Genomic DNA, 18,891 nt, shown 5'->3' with positions numbered 1-18,891 from the left:
TCATGCCCTTAGGTCTTGTCTCTAAATCTGATCTCTAAATCACACCCTTAAGTCACACACCTTTAAGTCTCACACACCCAAGGGAAGATCCTAGGTATTGAAAACAAGATGTTATCAGAGTGTGCTCAGCTGTTGTAGGCTATTGTAATCAAGTCTCTTTTCAGGGTATATGGCTCAAGATGGCTATCATCCGCCTTCTGTTGGCTCCCCACAATTTTAACCCAAAACACAAAAGTTCACAGTTGTATGAGCACAAGATACACAAAACGCCCTGAAAGCCAGAGATGTGACTGGAGGGTGTGTGAGAAGTCCCAGGTATTATTATCATGGTTACCTTGCCCTTTGACACAGCCACCTTCTAAAATGTGACCCCAGTATGTGGAGAGCGTCGTGCTACACCTCAACCTCAGACCAAGTGAGTCAGAAATGTTTATTACGGGAAGAGGTACAGGCACACCTTTAACAAGGGTAAAGTGACTGTAAGACATCTTCGCTCACAGTGTTGTTGCTACAGAAGTTGTACCTGTGGGGAAAACAGCAGGAGGTTTGTCAGCAGGTTCACGTCTTTGATGAGACTGTAAGACAGCACTTAGCCAGCTCCAAGGTGTGCTTCCCCAGCCTGAAACACTCTGGGACCCCAGGCAGGAACCCAACTGATTCCTGCTAAGAACCAACCTAAACCTATTCTCTTTGAGGGCTGTTTAAATGCTTAAAGTGGACCAGCCACTTCAAACCAGGGTTTGTAACTCAAGGTTTCCTGTTGCTCTGGTCTCACAGAAGCCAGCAACAGCCCTGCCGCTGACACAGAGCAGGTTTTCCCTTTGAGGTCTACATTTTCTTCAGGCTACAATGTCTCATTATTTTTCTGACTATTATCTTCTGAGGTATTCCTTTTTCTTTCTATATTTTGAAATCAGTAGGCTTCCTGGGTATCTTTAACTGCCAACGCAGTCCACCCTAGAGTTGCCTTAGAGGAGAACCTCAATCGAGGAATTACTTAGATCAGATTGGTTGGTGGGCAACTCTGGGACATTGCCTTGATTGTTAATTGATCTAGGAGGGCCCAACCCACTGTGGGCAGCACCAATCCCTAGGCCCTGAATTGTGTGAGAAAGCTGACAATGAGCCACCTAGCAAGCAGCATCCTCCATTTGGCTATGAAGTGAGAGAGTTCCTTGGTCAGAGAATGCTGTCTGGATTAGCAAGAGGAGGTTCCTTCAAGTTCCTGCCTGCACTCCCTTCAGTGATGGTCTGTGGCCTGGAGCCAAGAGCTAAAATACTCCCCTCCCCCGATGACCTAGTTGCTTTTGGTTAGAGTGTTTTATCTCAGCAGCAGAATGGAAACTAGAACAGCAGGTTCTATCACAACCCTGCTGAGGAAAATTCTTTTTCCTGAGAATGAACCAAACTCATGCCTCTGTCCCGTCCATTGCAGGTCTCAAAAAAAAAAATAAATAAATAAAATAAAATAAAAAGTGTATACTAAAAACTGAATACCAAAACTAATTCCACCACAGTTCTAGATTTTCTTGTCTCTTATACCTTACAACCTGTGCTTTGCCCTTGCCTTGCTGAATATGACCTAAGGGAAGTGATGATACTCAAGTTTTCTCAACAAATCAGATGGTTAGGTGGAGAGGTGGGAGGGAAGCTGGGTAATTTAATGAGCAAATTGGAAGATGAACAAATATCTCAATGACTTGAAAGATGGGGAGACAGATGACTTGGTGGATGAAAGAGTACGCTGTAGGGAGAATTTTGGTTTCTTAAAAAAAAAAAAAAAAAATACAGACATAGGAGTATGGTTTTGCTTTAATCCCGGGTGTGGGATATGGGGCTACTTCAGACTGTCCACAGCAGCTGACTATGATTTGCCTTGTGCTCTAGCAGGTATGTAATTTTGCCAGTGGCAGATAGTTTCTATTATTGTGAGGACTTTTCAGAGGGTATATAAATGCTAGGGTCCTGGATAGGGTGGGTTGTTGGTTGCTGTTAGTTGCAGTTTGTTAAGTAGTCATACATAAAGAAGATAGAAGAAATTAGATATTCTGACAGCAAACTTCCCCAAGGAACTCAATGCCTCTAATCAGCAAGAAGTAGTCTAATGATAATACTGACCCCTTTCCTCTCTATCCTTTGTTCTCTCTGATCTAGTGTTAAGGGGTCAAAAGGGTAGAAAAAGGATGGAGAAGGGTGTAAGAAAGACGAGCCCACAAGCAGCAAAGACTTGTGCGGTAAGTGAAAAGGACAGAGGATGGTCGCTGGGTGGGCGGGGGATTGGAAGGATAGAAGGATGCACAGACAGAGAGGAACATAAATACAAGCAGACTTGGAAGGGATGTCAGATACCTACTCTTTTCCGTCTTTACCCCTTTGCACTGTGATTTGTGAAGCTCCCAGAGTGGGCTGGAAGAGATTTATCACACTGTTGTTCCAGAGGAACTTAACCTTCTGGATTTCTCCAACATTGACATCCACATCAATGTCACGAACATGCCTTGCTTCTGGTTTGAGGGATCCTCTGATTGATAGACAGAAGGATCATGTCAGCTGGGTGCATAGATACATAGGATGGTATTCATCTATTGCTTCTCCAAATGGGGTAGATACTGAGTTTCTGCAAATGCCTAGAAGGACTCCAAACATACCAAACATACAAACAAATATATTTCTGGAGAATATTTGCAGTGATTGGGAACTCTGCCAAGCTGCAAACCAAAGACACTGCATCAATTTGTCCTGAAGCAAACTCAAACACTGTTAACGTCACATAAGTAATACCAGAAGTTGTCAAATAAATTAAACTTACATGTGGAACCATAAAAGTTAGTGCAAAACCAGAATGTAATTTTTACCCTGTAAGTTCTACGTTCACTCAACACATGCCTACCAAGCTTTTCATTTATCTAGCGTAAGTGAAAGGCTGAGACCATGACTGTAATGAGCTCTGGGCCTCAGGCTTCACGTGCACCTCTGTGTGTATTGGGGAGAGTGAGGCAGGGTGGGTTGTCCTGTGGATGAGTCTTGCTCAGAGGGAAAGTGAAGACCAAGCCAGGCCTGGTATTTACATTCTAGCTGTTTACAAGACTGAGGTAGGAGTATTGCAAGTTCAAGGTCAGCCTGGGCAATTTAGTGAGACCCTATCTCAGAACAAACAAACTAAACAGAAACACTAAGAAGAGGACTGGAGATAAGGCTCAGTGCTTAAGTGTTTGCGTTGCCAAAGGCCCATGGGTCCAACTCCAGGTATTCTCCCTCTCTCTCTCTCTCTCTCTCTCTCTCTCTCTCTCTCTCTCTCTCACACACACACACACACACACAGGCACACGTGTGCACACACCACACACACGCACACACCCTATAGTCCTGTGCCCGACAAAAGCAATCACCATGTGACCCCTTGTCAACAACATTTTCTCTCCCAGAGCCTCATTATTCTTATATATAAAATGGGGTGACTGGATTAGACATGGCAATTTCCTTCCAGCTCGAACAGGCTTGGACTGTGTTCTGTTGAGTAAACACCTAAATTTGTAAAGTGGTGGATAACCAAGTTGTTATCAGTCTCACCTCTTAATGGCAAGTTTAGCCATTGCGTTAACTACAAAACTTACTTGAAAATTTCATATTGCTTTGAGTTTCCGTTAGGTCCGTACAGCGCAACCAAGATGTACCCACTCAGTTTCTTTGCTCCTGATAGTGTGACTGACACTTTGTATCTCCAACCTGTGCCAAGAAGTATATCATTTCAACAGACTTATACTGTTGGGGGAAAAAATGACTCAACTGGAAGTGTTATTCTTCTAAGATTGACTTCCTGTAGGATAATAGGTGACAGGGATGGGGTTGTGTTCTTCCATGTACTGGACCCATGATTCAGATTCTGGGAAGGTGAGGAGACTGAGGGTTCAGAAAACATGACAGCGGAACACAGTGCAGTGTCTCCCACTATAAATAAAGGATGTCTCTGACAGATACAGGAGGGTGTCCCCTCCACAATCCCAGTTGGTATGTTGAGGTCCTAACTACTCGTGATGGCTAGTTTTATGTCAACACGACACACAAGCTAGAGTCACCTGAAAGGAAGGAACCTTCCTTCCTTTCATTGTGAAAATGCCTCCATAAGCCTGGGATGCAGGCAAGCCTGTAGAGCATTTTCTTAATTAGTTATGGGGGAGGGCCAAGCCCACAGTGGGAGGTGCCATCCCTGGGCTGATGGTCATTGGTTCTATAAGAGAGCAGGCTGAGCAAACCACAAGGAGCAAGCACCTAGGAAAGAAATTGGTACCGGGATAGTAAGGTATTGCTGTTGCAGGCCATGTGTTTGGAGGGTTGTGGAGAAAATTTGGAACTTTGGACTAGAAGAACCATTGAGTGTTGAGAGCTCTGTGAGATGTTCTGTGGGAGCTTTGACGACAAGAACAGTCAAATAATGGGGCCAGGCTTGTGAAGCTTCACAGAGGAGTTTGAGAGCCCTTGATGACCCCTTCGTGACCATTTGCTGTGGTCTGGTTAGCTGGGGCTGAAGAATCAGCTCTGATTAACAAGGATCCAGAATCACTGAAGTAAAACCTTTGATTTACTGGGGTACTTGACACTGGTCAGCTAGTGCTGAGAAATCTGCAAGGACTGAGAGACCAGCATCACTGAGGTGAGAAATCTTGTGGGAAGTGTTTCTCCTAAGTCTGAACACAAGCTGTGTTCCAGAGGCAGCCAAGGCGGTACCTCATGTTAGCAGCACAGCCTGGTAGTGTAAAGAGTCTCCCAGATGGTACTGGTGGTACATGGAAAGAAGCTGAGGCTTGTTACTGGGAGAGGCCATTTGTGAAGGTGCAGTTAGAGTAGCAGGGGAAGCCCCAGATCTGAAGGGGCCATGGAGAAAGTTGAGGCTTTGCAGTAAGAAGAAAGGCTGTGAGAAGCTATGAGTGAAAGTGTAGCGTACTTACTGTAGAAGATCCCAGAATTTTGGAGATGTCAGTACCATGGGATGACTGCCAAGAACAGCAGTGGCCATGCAGGGGGGCCTGAGTCTGGAAGACAAGCTGTGTGTTGCAGAGGAGGAGGCTGAGAAGTGACCCAAGCTCCTCGGAGGAGCATAAAAAAACTGTGAGTGAATCTTGGACACCGAGTTTTTATACTGTTGGAGTTCAGTTTTGTTTGTTCAGATTGTGACTGTGCCCTGGTTCTTCCCTCATGAAGTAAGAAAGTGTTTATTTTTCATTTTACAGAGGCCCACAGTTGAGAGACTTTTAATTTTAAAAGAGTTTAGATTTTAAAAGAGACTGGTTATTTTAGAGAGACTGAATTTTTAGGTGTTTTACTTTTCAAAGATTATGGGACTTCTGAAAGTTGGAATGTTTATATTATAATGTTGATATTAATGTGTGACTTGAAAAAGAACAAGAAAGGAAAGGTTGTGGATTAACAGTGATCTGTGTGCGTGTGTGCATGTGTTTGCATATGTGCATGTGTGTGCAAGTGCATGTACATGTGTGTAAGTATGTGTGTAAGTGTGTGTACATGTGTCTGTGTGTGGGTGTGTGTGCAGGTGCACGTGTTTGTGTGTGTGCCTTGTTCTTGCATGTCCCTGTGTGTCTGTGTGTGTGCATGAGCATGCATGTGTGTACGTGTTTGTGTGTGTGCATGTATGCATGCATGTGTGTGCATGTGTCTGTATGCAAGTGTGTGTGTGTGTGTGTGTACGTGTATGCACATGTGAGAGTGAGATAGAAGGCAGCCATCTGTGATAATTTTCTGATTTGCAGCCCCATTGCCTCTGTTGTTCTCTTCTTGCAATAACATGCATGACTTCCCTGTCATGAGGTGGACATGTGATTCACCTACTTGTTTTTCTTTAGGGTTCACAGGTGTTAAAGAAGCAGACACTAGTCCCAAAGCCTGTGTTTTTCTGCCACACTTACATTACAGCTTGTGACTCTGGCAGTTGAGGTTTTGTCAGTTAACACCAAGGGGATTGACCAGTGGAGCTCATGTGCCTTTTATTTTAAGAAAACTGTAAGTAAAATGGAAACTTACGAGTAAAGTTACCACTGTCTCCTGTATTCAGAAAAAAGGTTTGTTCCACAGTGGCAGTTTTCCCCTCAAATTGATCAGCGTAGTGCCCCATTTTAGGGCATCCTTGTTCTGGACAAGGGAAGCAGTCATTCTAGTGGAAAGAAATCGTTTCTTAGTAGGAGGTCTTGCTCCAGGTCACTCTTTCCTTCCTTCCCTCCCTCCTTCCAGCCCCCCCTTCTTTCCCTGTCCCTCCCTTCCTCCTTCCTTCCTTTCATTGTTTTTCTTTGTTTTGTTTTTTGTTTGAGACAGGGTCTCTATTTGCTCTGGCTGTCCGGGAACTCATTATGTAGACCAGACTCCCCTCAGACTCAGAAATCTGCCTGTCTCTGTCTCCTCCTTTTCCTCGGTAGTGCTGGGATTAAAGGCATACACCACCACATCTGGGCCACATCCTCAGTTTCCTCTTCTTTTGAAATAACTTGTCTTTCCAATTGGCTTCTCCCTAGAGACATTATTTTACAATCCCCTTTCCTGTTTATCTTACTCTCTTCTATATGATTTGTCTTCCAACTATAAGTTTCAAGGTTTGTTGTTGGGTGTTCTGCATGTTCAAGAATGATCCTATGTATAGTTCTGAGAATGAATGCATAGTCCGTGGGCCCAGGGATATATAGATAAATAAATGCATGCGTGTTTGAGCTAGTAAGATGAGTGAGCCACCAAGAGAATAAAAGAGAGATGTGTAAGTAGAAGGATGGAGAGAAATAGAAATACAAATAGATAATAGATAAAAGATAAATCAGTAGTTCAGTGGATAAATGATGGACAGGAAGGAAGGAAGGAAGAAAGGAAGGAAGGAAGGAAGGAAGGAAGGAAGGAAGGAAGGAAGAGACAAGGATCCTTAATCACTTTCTCCTGCTATGAATGGTTTTACCACCCTGGTTGATCCCACCTAGTACCCTTTAGATGTGTGTTCATTCACTGGGCCTTTTAGTCAGGTGAGCACTTTGTAGCAGGATATCATAGTCCTTTGTTCTCTGACTCTATTACTCACCACAAATACCTGGTGTGAGATTTGCAGTCAGACGTTGGAGGCCAAGTACCTGCCCAGTCTCCCAACCATTGTAGGCAAGGCTACTCACAAAGTAATCCCAGACCATGATGACCAAATATGAGGTCCTTTTAACCCAGATGCATCTCAGGATGTTAAGGTAAAAGTTAGTTTTGAAAGAAGTAAATTTAAATGTATTTTTCCTCGACAAGGATATTTTAAAACTGAGAGTTTTGCAATTCTTGATGTAGTAAGTGATTTAGGTGAAAGAGCACCATCAAAAACTCAGTTTTTTTTTTTTTTTTTTTTTTTTTGCTGAGTTTACTACTGGAAACAGAGTCCCCTAAAAGGTTATTTAGAACTAGTTAGTGATTTTAAAACAAAGACATCTATCAGACATGGTCTTAATTGAATAATCAAACTTCAGTTGTCAAATACCAAGAAAGCACCAGTGAATAGATGCCCTTGGTTGTGATTCACTGGGAAGGACCCCATATTGATCACCAAATCAGAAAGAAACCAACAGCTTCAGAGCACAGGGCATTCTACCAAACATCCTGGAATCCTCAGAACTATCTGTGTCCCGGAAGACTAAGATAAAATGTTGAACTGTTCCATGTTACAGAGGAAAGAGGCAATAAATGCAATGCAGAAAGAAGCTGGGGTAGGGGGCAGAGGGAGGAGGGAAGGAGAGACAGAGGGAGGAGGGAAGGAGATACAGAGGGAGGAGGGAAGGAGAGACAGAGGGAGGAGGGAAGGGGAGATAAGAGGGAGGAGGGAAAGAGATACAGAGGGAGGAGGGAAGGAGAGACAGGAGGAAAGGAAAGACAGAAAGGAGGGAAGGAGAGATGGAGGGAGGACAAAGAGAAAGAGAAAGAAGAATGAAGGAGGGAAGTGGAAACATGGGGTGGGGAAGGGAAAGGAAAGGAGGGAAGGAAGAGAGGAGGGAAGATGGAAGGAAAAACAGGAAGAAGGGAGGGATAGGGAAAGGATATGGGGAACAAAGAAGGAAGTTAGGAAGGAGAGACAGCAGCAGGCCAGTGCAGTTCTAGCAAACTTTAGAAAAATGGGGTTTTGACCACACAGCTTATGCATTTAAAATTTCAGTGTGTAAGAGCTGGATTTCTTAAGTGCCCTTTATAGGAGGATGTTCTCATCCTTGGAGGTGATACTGAGTCCAGTATCCTCATATCTTTGCTTCACTTTCACATGCTTAGCAATTGGTCTGTGTAAGTGACAGGCTTAACAGGCACTTCTGCGCCCCTTTCAACCTTCTTGTAGACTGGGAGCTGTCCTAAATGAAAAGCTGAAGACCCTGGGGAGGTCAGTGCAGTCAGCAATGTGGTCTCCATTCCAGTTCACTTCCCTGCTGGAGACATGGAGCTTTGGAAACCTCTGTACGTCCCCTCTACCCTGTAACCCCCATCCCCCATCCCTGCTTCATCCCTGATGGGTCTCATGGATCTTTTTATTATTCTCTATGTCACAGAGAAAACCACATCCAGCAAGACCACCAGGCTCTTCTCTCTTGGGCCCTGAAGTGACCTACCTGCTGGAACTTCTCATAGGAGGTGCAGGGATACCCCAGGAAGCCGTCAGGGTTGAGGATGCTGCTGGCATAGTACTTGGGGGCCCGTAGGTGGTTGCAGGCTACAAAGTTTTTAGTTCCTGAGAAAGCCAAGACCACAGGAGTGAGAAAAGAGCCTTCACCTTCCGGTCAACCATTCTAAGTGAACAAGGAGCAGCTTCTACGCCTCAGGCTTCCATCTAGGGAACTGCTGAAGACTGACAGGTCCTAGCAAGCATGCTTGTTGAATGCATGTAATGTATGTATAACATACATAAAAGGGCTGGAGGATGGGGGAGCCAGGGGGGCAGAGAGAGAAAGAGACAGATACACAGAAAGAAACAAACAGACACAGACAAGTCTGCATACACATGGAAAGAGAGAAGAGATCAATTGATTTTAAAAAGACTTTTAAAGACATAGCAATAGCTTTTAAAAACAATATACAGATAGATATGCATGTAGAGAGAAAAGAGACAGACTAGATAGTCAACAGGCAGTGATCATGAGCTGTGATTTCTGCACCTTTGGGTTCAGACAACCATGACTGGTCCACGCTGTTAGGTCTATGACGATTGAGTCTGTACTGAGCATGAGCTGACTTCTTGTCAGTATTCCCAGCAAGGCTGCCATGTGGATATACAGCCTTTCCTGAGGGCCAGCCATCTTGGGCCTTGCTGTTAAGGCTGCCTAGCAACTCTTGCCTGCTGGGTGATTCTGCTGTACCACCTTCTACTTTAACCCAAAGATGATTTGTTGGAGAAATCACGTTTCATTTCTCTAGTTACTTGACGGTAAAACTTCCCATGGAGAAATCTACAAAGACCATTCTTGGGAATCACTCATCAAGAAAGGACCTGTTCCCTTTATGGGTGGGGTAGCTTTGCTCCCTGGGCTCCTAACCCTGCCTGCTGTGCCCACAGTCCAGCCTTCAGTTCCAGGCTCACACCAGTGCCCTCAGTAGACAACAGACCCTGCTTTAAACTTAATTGTTTCTTTGATCCAAAATTGCTGCTCAGGGATCCCATAACAGAGGAGAAAGTGTGTTCAATTGTTCCCTGTGCCCAGCGGCTGCGTGACTTGGGTGACACACAATAGAAACACACTCCGGTGCTCATGGGCTGGTTCACTCTAAATTGCCTGTTTAATTAAACTGGGTTCTCTGCTATTGTGCATGCCTTCCCGTCACTTCTGGGAGGGGGCAGCTGTTATCACAACTCAGGCTTTTTAGGGAGAGAACAGCCAGTCCCCAATAAGTTACCTGGTAAGGGGCCGAGCGGGTCAAACGCTCTGTTTGTCATTCATGTTGGATGCCGCTTTCTCTATAGTTCTCACAAACACTAAGCACACGGGACAGTTAAAGACTACAACAGACCACTCAACAGCATGTGCTTGGTGCTTGCTTCAGGCCAGGTCCAGGTCCTGGGGTAATGGGGTGTTCATTAAGGCCCCAGCCACATGGAGTTTCCAGTTGAAGAAAAATGTCGACAAATTGTTTACTGCCCCAAAGCCCCCTCCCTCAGAAAGAACATGAAGCCTGGGCTCAGGAGAGGGACAAAGAGTAACTTGAAGGCTAGAACAAGGGACAGGCATATTAATGTCCCCGGGATGTCACCCATATTAACTGTGTAAGTCCTGCTCTGTAGATGAACAAAATCACACACAGGCTTCAGGAAGTCACACGGTTGCCAGCCTTCCAGGCCTCCCGGAAACCCTCAGAGTGCACCTTCTTCTAGACATCTCAGTCCCCTGCCTGGCATAGTCAATAGCAAGAAAGGCAGAGCCATTCTTCAAGGAGCAGGTGCTGAGAACACGTGAGGGCAAAACCAGAGCTGGGTGCTTGCTATTGTGCCCATCCAGCCCGTCCTGGCATCCAGACAATTGAGAGTCCTTCAGTAAGAAACTAGGTTTGCAGCCATGGACAAAGTATGTAGCCCTCCAGATGTGCAATGCCTGCATGTATGATGTAGGGCCAAACATAGAGAGTATCTTAGAGCATCTTAGTTGTGAAATGCCTGGCTCAGATCGAGACAACAGAAGGCAGCTACAGTGGCCAGACTCTCACACTCTGCTTCCACCCCCAACTGGGCAGGTACCACATTTTTTCTCTCTTACACACACACACACACACACACACGTACCTTCCCATATTCCGTTGATATCAACAATGGAGGAAATGATATTTTTCTGACATCCGGGCATTTCCTTCCCTCCATTGGGAAAGAAATCCAGATGGCCGACCTTTTGGCTCATTCCGAAACCTGAAACATTTGAAGCAGAAGTGAAGCGGGGGTGTACATGGTCCCACGGTTACATCCTGGTCTCAGTGACTTGTCAGTCCATTTGAACAGGAGCACAAGCCTCCTTGGCAGTTTTCCTCCTTAGCCACACCAGCTCATTCTGCAGAGAGTTCTCAGAGATGGGCAATGGGCAGGACAAGGAAGAAGGACCAACACCGGAAGCAAGTGGAAGAGGGAGTGACCAAGGAATGGGTGAGTATGTATGTATCTATTTATGTATGTGCCTATCTGTCTTGGAGAGACCCTGGACAATATTGATAAATCTAAGATCATAAGGCACTAGTAGGCATGTATATAGTGGCATTTATCTATTCTTTTAAGTATTTGGTTTCTGCATTATATATTTTTAAATTATACATATGTTGAGGGTGTGTGTGTGTGTATGTATGTGAGTGCAGGTGCCCTCAGAGACTAGAGGCCTCTACTCCCTGCAGGTAGAGTCATGGAGCATTGCAAGCTGCTTGCCTATGTATCATGGGTGCTAGGAACCAGTCTCAGGTTCTCTCCAGGTGCAACATGTGCTTTTAATCACTAAGCAACTCGCTTGCATTGTTTTTAAAATTTGTGATATGGTGAGCATATGACAGAAATTCTCTAAAACTGAGCTACACTTCAGACCTTCTGGACTGTGTTGCTATAATGAGACCACAGAGGTTACTTGGGGAGTAATAGGCAAATGGGGGAGAGCTTTAGATTTCAAGGTGCAGAGAGATCTATGATCAAACCTGGGTTCCACTGACCGACTTCATGATCTTACTGGATTATTCAGTCTCAGAGTCTCCTCAGCTGTGATGTGGGGATAGTTTCTCTTTTAGAGTATTCCATAATAAGCTTTTATATGCAAAATATTCGGTGGAGTACATGCTAAGTATTCAGTAAATGATACCTCTTCCATCATCTTTGTCATTATCATTAAAACAGACCCTATAGGTGCATATTTCTTGAGCAGCTGTACAATACATGGGACTGAACAAAAAAGAAAGCTTATTTCAGAAGACTTAAGCAAAAGGGTGTAGTTCTAACAGGACAACTGTAACCAAAGCTTTGGCAACATTTTAAAGTAAAAAGTTAAGTATAAAAACTTTCAGTCTAGTCAAGTGAAAACATCGATTCCTCTGGATCCAGGAAGGGATGCAGGCCTTCAGGAGTCACAGCCTCTCCAGGCTATAGAAGACTTTGTGGTTCAGTTTGGGGGTCACACTGTACCAGTGGCATTGTACTGGATAATTGTTTGTGGCTGGAGCCCATTGTTATTGATGGGGACCCTTCTGCAGCTGTGTGTCTCTGAAGGTGGGAAGTGTCACTTGGACACAATGCCGTCAGTCACAGGTCATGAGGAGTTGGTGAAGAGCTCACCTAGATAGGGAATTATGGGGGCGCTATCTGTGTGGATCACATCTACGAACATGGCATCCGATGGGTCCAAACGAACTTCTTCAGGTAGGCCTTGGAAACAGGGCTCTGCAGGGTCCAGCCCTGAAAGGTAGAACAGACGTAGAAACATCACAGGCTGAGATAGACAAGGTAAGTGACAAACCACAAACTGAGGTGAGGCATGCTGGGTAAAGATCTGCATACCCCAGAGGTTGCTGTTCTGAGAGGCCACAGCTCATAGTCTAAAAGCCACAATGGAGACAGGGAATAGAAATACTGCCCAGAGAATGCTCAGAAATCCCCAGAGTCATCTCCAGGGAGGATCTGGGGTACACACCTCATTCCCTCTTCCCGATTTTCCTCACACAGAGATTACAAACTCCGTGGCTTCACTCAGCTGCTCCCCAGTTCCCAAGACCCACACTTCCTCCACATCTTTTTCTGAGCTGTACCTCAGCCTTCTGAGCCTTCAGCACATTCTCCCTTTATCCAATTCCTCCTTCACTAAGCCCGGGCTCAAAGGCAACCTCCTCATGGAAACTTTATTTCTCCTTCCGCAGGCTGTCCTAACCACTACATTATTTTGTGCTCATAAGTTGCTTTGGATTCTGTCTACTTAGTTTTCTATGGTCTGGACTGGTCTGTGCATTTCCTAAAGCAGAGACTGTGCCCATCATTCTTCAGAGAGAGGTGGGGGTGAGAAGAATGTGAAGTGTCTGTCTGTCTACCACCATCCAGAGAGTGAGTACAGGCCATCCATCCATCACTCAAGCTTAGAAAATGCCATGAATGGATGTAACAGACCCCTGCAAACTGAAAATGTCTACAGGACTATAAACACTATTTCCATCCTTCAAGCCACCACCCAGAGAGGGGCAAGGTTACATATTGGTTTGACTGCACAAAATGAGTAGTTATGAGTCTGCTTTTATGTACATTAACTGTTTCTAATGATCCTTTCACTCACTAGGCACCTCCTAAACGATGCATCTCTTTCTGGCCATGCCCAACTGAGCTAAAACATTCAGGAAGTGGAACTAATAAGTTTTAAAAAAAAATCATACCATTTAAAAACAAACAAGAAATAACTTTGCTATGTTACAGCAGTAATGTCTCTGAACTTAGGGTTCAAGAAACTGAAGCTGGTTATATTTTTCTTGTTTTACAAACACGTCTTTATTTATGATTATGGATTTTCTAGCAGGCATTAAGAAATAAGAGCAATTCATTTTGAGTCAGGATATCACCTAATATCGGGAGGAAGAGAGGTATTCCTTGCTGTAGGACAGGCACTGACAGGTTTCCCCTACTCCCTGGGGGCCCTCATACCCCAGACTGGCCCTCAGGACTCCTACCTGTGATCCTGCCCAGGTGGCCCTCCAGCCTCCTGCCTGCTTCCCCAGCCACGTGTGCACCCAGGCTGTGGCCGATGAGGTGCACGTTCTCTGGGCTGTACCCCAACTCTGTCTGTGGAAAGAGGGAGCGTTAGGTCCCCTGGAACCACTTGGGAACGAGAAGATTGGCGAGTAGAGCCTGGCCCTTGCCAGAAGACAGGCAGGATGGAGCTGGAACTCCAGGGGACTAGCCCAGGATATAATGCAGGTTGCTAGGTCCTTGGGGGAAGATTCCCTGCTCCTTCGTGCAGCAACAGTGCTGGCCAGTGGCCACCACGCTAACTGCAGGCCACCTCTCTGGCTGCTGCCGCCACCTGGTGTTGCAGTGGAGACTTCTGCCCTGGTCTTGCAGTGAGACTGGCTTGCAGTCAGAGGGAAGCTTTGGGCCCTGGAGAACTTACAGCAGGGAAGAAAGGGAGCGAAGAGTAAAGTCCCCCCACCCCAGTCCTATCCCATATGGTAAAAGATGAAGCCCGAAGCTGTCTTCCACAGAGAGAACTGCTGAGCGTCACAGTCTGCTCTCAGTTCCCAGAACAGTTTGCAAGGTCTTATGTTAGAAGGGGAAACCGAGGCTCCCAAGCCCACATCTAGGGCATTATAGACAATCAGCGAGAAAAAAGGTGGTTGCTTCACCTCAGAAGGGATTGAGAACTTGGCTTCCTTGACTTGTGCCCCCAGCCCTGCCCTATGGTCCCTAAGAGACCTCTGTGTGCCAGGTCTGTGTCCCGCGCCTCCATCTGTGACCATCTAATGCCACCCCACTCTAACTCTTCCCCTGTCTCTAACACCTCCCCTGTCTCTAATTCCACCCTTCTCTAATACCACCCCTTCTTGCCTCTCTGTGGTTCCCTAACTCCCTCCCTCTCCCTAACCTCACCCCTCTCCCTAACTCCGCCCTTCTCTTAGGTCCAACCCTCTAACTCCAATTCTACCCAGTCTAACGCCACTCCTTTCTAGCTCCTCCTCCTGACTCCATCCCTCCCTAACTCTGCTCCTCTCTCTAACTCCACCCCTCTCTCTGACTCTGCCCCAGACTTGACCATTACCGACAACACTTGAACTAAGAAGGCAATCTCCGCGCCTACGACCCGAGTGTTGTAGGCCGCTTGGGTGTATTCAGCCCTGGATCCGTGCCTCCAATCGACGCAAATACAGTTCACCTTCTCCACTTGAAACATTTTCTAGGGCAGAGAAAAAAGGAGAACAAACTTCGTAAACAGGTCAGGTGGCACACCTCCGAGTTTACCTCCAAGAGTACCTGGTCCTTGTTAGCATTTCAGTTTCCCTCCCACCTGGCACAGTTGACCTTTGGGGTATGCTCATCTTACATAATAGATATGGAAACTGAGGCTTGAGAGGGTCTTTTCCTAGTCTCAGGGCTCAAAGCTAGGTCCAAACAAATCCCTAGGCTATAAAGCTCACAATCATGTCATCTGGTGCACTAGTGCATTTCAAAGGCTCCAAACCTGCTCATAGCCAGTGGCTCCCAGCACAGATACAGAACGAGACCATGAGCTAGTGGAGCTTAAGATGGCAACAGGCTTGTTTTAATGTAGCCGGAGTTGGGGAGAGGGGTGGAGTTAGAGAGGGGTGGAGTCGGGGAGGAGCTAGGGAGAAGTGGAGTTAGACTGGGTAGAATTGGAGTGGCGGAGTTAGAGGGTTGGCGCTAAAAGAAGGGCGGAGTTAGTGAGAGGGGTGGGGTTAGGAAGTGGGAGGGTGTTAGGGAACCACAAGTCAGGTAGCATGTGGAGACCCACCTCTGAGGCTTGCTGGCTAGCAGCTGTGAGTGCAAGAATGTAGTACCGGAGGCCCAAGAAGCAGGCTTTCCTTAGTGGGTTTTAGGAAGAATCCTTCTCTGCAGGAGCATTTCCCTTCCTGTGTCAGGGAGCATTGGGTGTGGGATTTGGGTGAGAAGGATGGATAGCAACCTTGCACATGTCCAGCAACCAGCTTCCCTCTCCCTTGTCTGTGAATCCATGGATGATGAAACGTGTCTTTCGGTCCAGTTGGAAGTTGGATGCCTCGATGGTGGCTGGGTCGGTGGCAGAGATCATCTGGTTAAATTAGACAAGATGAATTCAAACGTTGGGCTGGCCCATCTGCAGACCTGTGACAGCCAGACCCATGGAACCAATGAGATCCCAGGTCTAGAACCCTGCAGCTGAGTCCTGTGAATCCAGAAAGTACAAGTTCTCTGATGGCCTGTCTCCATGAATCTTAAACCTAAATCAAATGCTTCTGTTAAGCACGGTCCAGGGAGCAGACTAGAGTGGGACTAGCAATGGCTGTGACTCAGTTCCTCAGATAAAGTCAGACATTCTGATGCCACGGAGTAGTTGCTGTAAGTAGCTCAAAGTGTTTTCAATCTCTGATTTTCTTTGTAGTCCATTACATTTTATTTTGTCTACTTGGACATATTATCCCGAGAAGGGCCTTTAGGCTTCCTCAGGCAGCTAAAGAGATTCCTGGTATAAGGAAGGTAGACAATCCTTGGCTAGAAGCCACAGGCAGGCGCTCCAGCTCTGGGGAGCCTGATACTTCAAAATAGACTTCCATATGCCCACAGGTTTGCTTGGGACTCTTCAGCCAGCAAACAATAGAAAGATAGGACAATAAAGACAGCAATGGCTGTGTGTCTACATAGCTTCCAGGATGGGGGAACTAAGTCCCAGAGGGGGTAACCCCAGGCACCCAGAGACAGACCTACCTGCCAGGGATCAAAGCTTGTGCTACTTAAACTCATAACAATGACATCATTAAAAAACCTCGCTGGTCACCTGACCACTTGAAACAGGCCTGTTGTGAGAGTCGCCCCAGAGACCTCATATTTTCAAATCCTTTGTGTTGAACTGTACTTCTTCCTTTCCTGTCTTGTATCATCGTGGCAAGGCTTTGCATGTGCTACTGCTCCGTGCCCCCAAGAGAAGGTGATGGAGGGCTTAGTTGGGTTCTGCCTGGGCTTCTCCATAGATGTCCCCGTGTACATTTCTGTGTTTGATTTGTATACTTTCTGAGATACTCAGGGCTTACGACCCTTGGAGCCAAGAACTCCCACATTAGAAGGACAGTTCTAACATGTCAATTATGCCCTAGCAAGGCACTTAGTAGCCCCAGTATGTGGTTCAAACCGACTCTGTCATCCAACACAGACACTCCATGCCCACACTCACTTGGTAGGTGTTTGGATTCTCGTTTGTGTACAGAAGAAACTGGGTAGCAATGTCCTCTGGGGACCAAGGTAATATCTTCAAAGGCCGCTGAAGCATCCCTGCCCAGGGCTTGTCATTGGAAAAGCAGCCAAGGTGTCCATAGCAAACCTCTTTCCCTGGGGGGAAACCCACAAAAAGGACAGGCATAAAGTTCTGAGAAGGAGTACTGTCATCTGTCACAGGAAGATTTTCCAAGTGGACCCTGGCCATGGGTCATCTTTCAGCTCCCCAGGCTTCTGTGCCTATCAGAGCTGTTGGGAGCTGGATGCATCTAGCACATACACACTTCTAGGATTCGTCCTCAGACACTCTACCTTGAGGGGCCGAGGTTGTTACTGCAATGGCATGTTTAGTAAGCACTCTTGTCCACAGGCAAACCCAAGACACCTTCACCTGTGATAAAATAGCACAGGAAGCTGCCAGCCAGCTCAGGACAAGTCACAACTCTTAACAATAAGCACTTACTATTTAGCATCAAGTAATTACCACTTAACATTAAGTTCTTACTAAGCATGAAGTACTCACTACTTAATGCCTACGAACTCTAGCCCAGACATGCCATTTATCCATCTCAGTCTCCACGATACCAAGCTCAGGCCATCATCTTTTCTCTAGAGGGATGGTGTCAGCATCCTCACCTCCAACAGTGACTAGCAGAAGGCTGATGATCCAGCAGAGTGACATCTGCACAGATGGGGACAGATATCCACGGACACCCATAGGCATAGGATAGGGATGAGGCCAGCAGAGGCCGGACTCAAAGAGGCAGTTAATTCTACAGTGCACTGGGCAATGTGAACTAGAAGACTGGGAGCCTGGACTGTGTAGGTGAGGCTATTCCCCAGTGGGCGGGACCGGATGCTGAGGCCTCCCAGAGTTTAATGATTGAGGCAGCACCACCCTGGGATCTTGGGCTCAAAGTCTTCTGAAGCCACCACCCGCTTTGGCCCTAAGCCCAGTTTCTCTCCTTGTTCAGGTGGCACTATGACTTACTGTACTACACTGGGATGTATAGTTATGACCAGAGGCCATGACTCTTTATAAACAAGTTTTCTTTTTTGGACTCCATTGAAGAAATGCCAGGACAGGAGAGAAAGGGCTGGACACGATCGCTCTGAACCCCAGTTACCATAAGCAATGAAAAGGAGTATTTGTGAAGATACACACCTTGGTCATTTGAGGGATGGGGGATGGGGCGGCCAGCAGTCCTCAGCCTCAGTGAACTCAGAAAGAGGCTGGAAAGGCGCAGACGGTAGAGGAGATCCCAAGTGGCTTTGTTTCCAACCAGGTTTGTTTAGAAACAATCTATTCCATTTGCAAAGCACCTGTGGTACTTTGACCTGGAGATAAGAAGTGGAAATGTTTTCTTTCCTTCAGAGCTAAGAAGCAGTCCTGAGTGAACAGCCAGGTGTCGCCCTGCTGTGTTTCAAGTTGGCGCTGCATGGATGCACTGAAGGATACAGATTCCAGTTAAGAACTTAGGTAGAGTTTAGTGAGTTCTGATATAGATGTGGCTGTGAATCACACATCACCTGTTATAAGTGTGTCCGTCTCTATTTCTACTTTGTCTGTTCCAGAGTTTTAGGTAAGAGAGCTGGTAGGCGTGTGTCTCTTATTCCTCACACACAGCATCTTTGAGATTCTTCCATGTCTCACATGTGTCGGTATTTTTTCTTAATGAGTGTGTGTCTATGGATGGATACACATTCATGTGTCAGGGTGATGCTGGGGCCAGAAGAGCAAGAGGGTAGCAGACCCTCTGGAACTGGAGTTACAGAGAGTTGAACAACCCAACATAAATACTTCAAATTAAACGCTGGTTCTCTGCAAGAGCGTCAAATGCACTTGACCACTGAGTGGTCATCCCAGCCCCTACTGCCTTTTATAGTTGCTGTGTGGGCCAGGCTTAGTGGGACAGGAACATCTGAGTGGTCACGAATCCCCCGTTGAATGGGTACTGAAGTAGATTGCATAAAGGAGA

General features: G+C 46.2%; 1 protein-coding gene across 1 annotated transcript; it reads right to left on the bottom strand.

Annotated features, from left to right (window-relative positions):
- Positions 1–416: 416 nt before the first annotated feature.
- LOC117719302 (pancreatic lipase-related protein 2) lies at positions 417–17,717 on the bottom strand. The gene is made up of 12 exons (XM_034517442.2): positions 17,549–17,717; positions 16,872–17,026; positions 15,630–15,755; positions 14,748–14,882; positions 13,663–13,774; positions 12,290–12,409; positions 10,775–10,894; positions 8,616–8,734; positions 6,037–6,166; positions 3,615–3,726; positions 2,354–2,521; positions 417–523 (listed from the first exon to the last, which is right to left on the bottom strand). The coding sequence occupies exons 1-12, from the start codon at positions 17,634–17,636 to the stop codon at positions 460–462; spliced, it is 1,449 nt and encodes a 482-aa protein (XP_034373333.1). The 5' UTR covers positions 17,637–17,717; the 3' UTR covers positions 417–459.
- Positions 17,718–18,891: the final 1,174 nt, after the last annotated feature.

This window comes from Arvicanthis niloticus, chromosome 1 (assembly GCF_011762505.2).
Source record: "Arvicanthis niloticus isolate mArvNil1 chromosome 1, mArvNil1.pat.X, whole genome shotgun sequence".
Taxonomy (NCBI): domain Eukaryota; kingdom Metazoa; phylum Chordata; class Mammalia; order Rodentia; family Muridae; genus Arvicanthis; species Arvicanthis niloticus.
Note: the sequence above shows the minus strand (reverse complement) of the source record. Positions and strands in the feature narration are given on the sequence as shown.

Coding starts and splice junctions, on each gene's coding strand:
- LOC117719302 (XM_034517442.2), bottom strand. CDS start 17,636: ATGCCTATGGGTGTCCGTGGATATCTGTCCCCATCTGTGCAGATGTCA. Junction 3,727..6,036: donor AGACAGTGGTAACTTTACTC/GTAAGTTTCCAT, acceptor TTCTTGGCACAG/GTTGGAGATACAAAGTGTCA. Junction 524..2,353: donor AGGGGTAAAGACGGAAAAGA/GTAGGTATCTGA, acceptor TTTTCCCCACAG/GTACAACTTCTGTAGCAACA.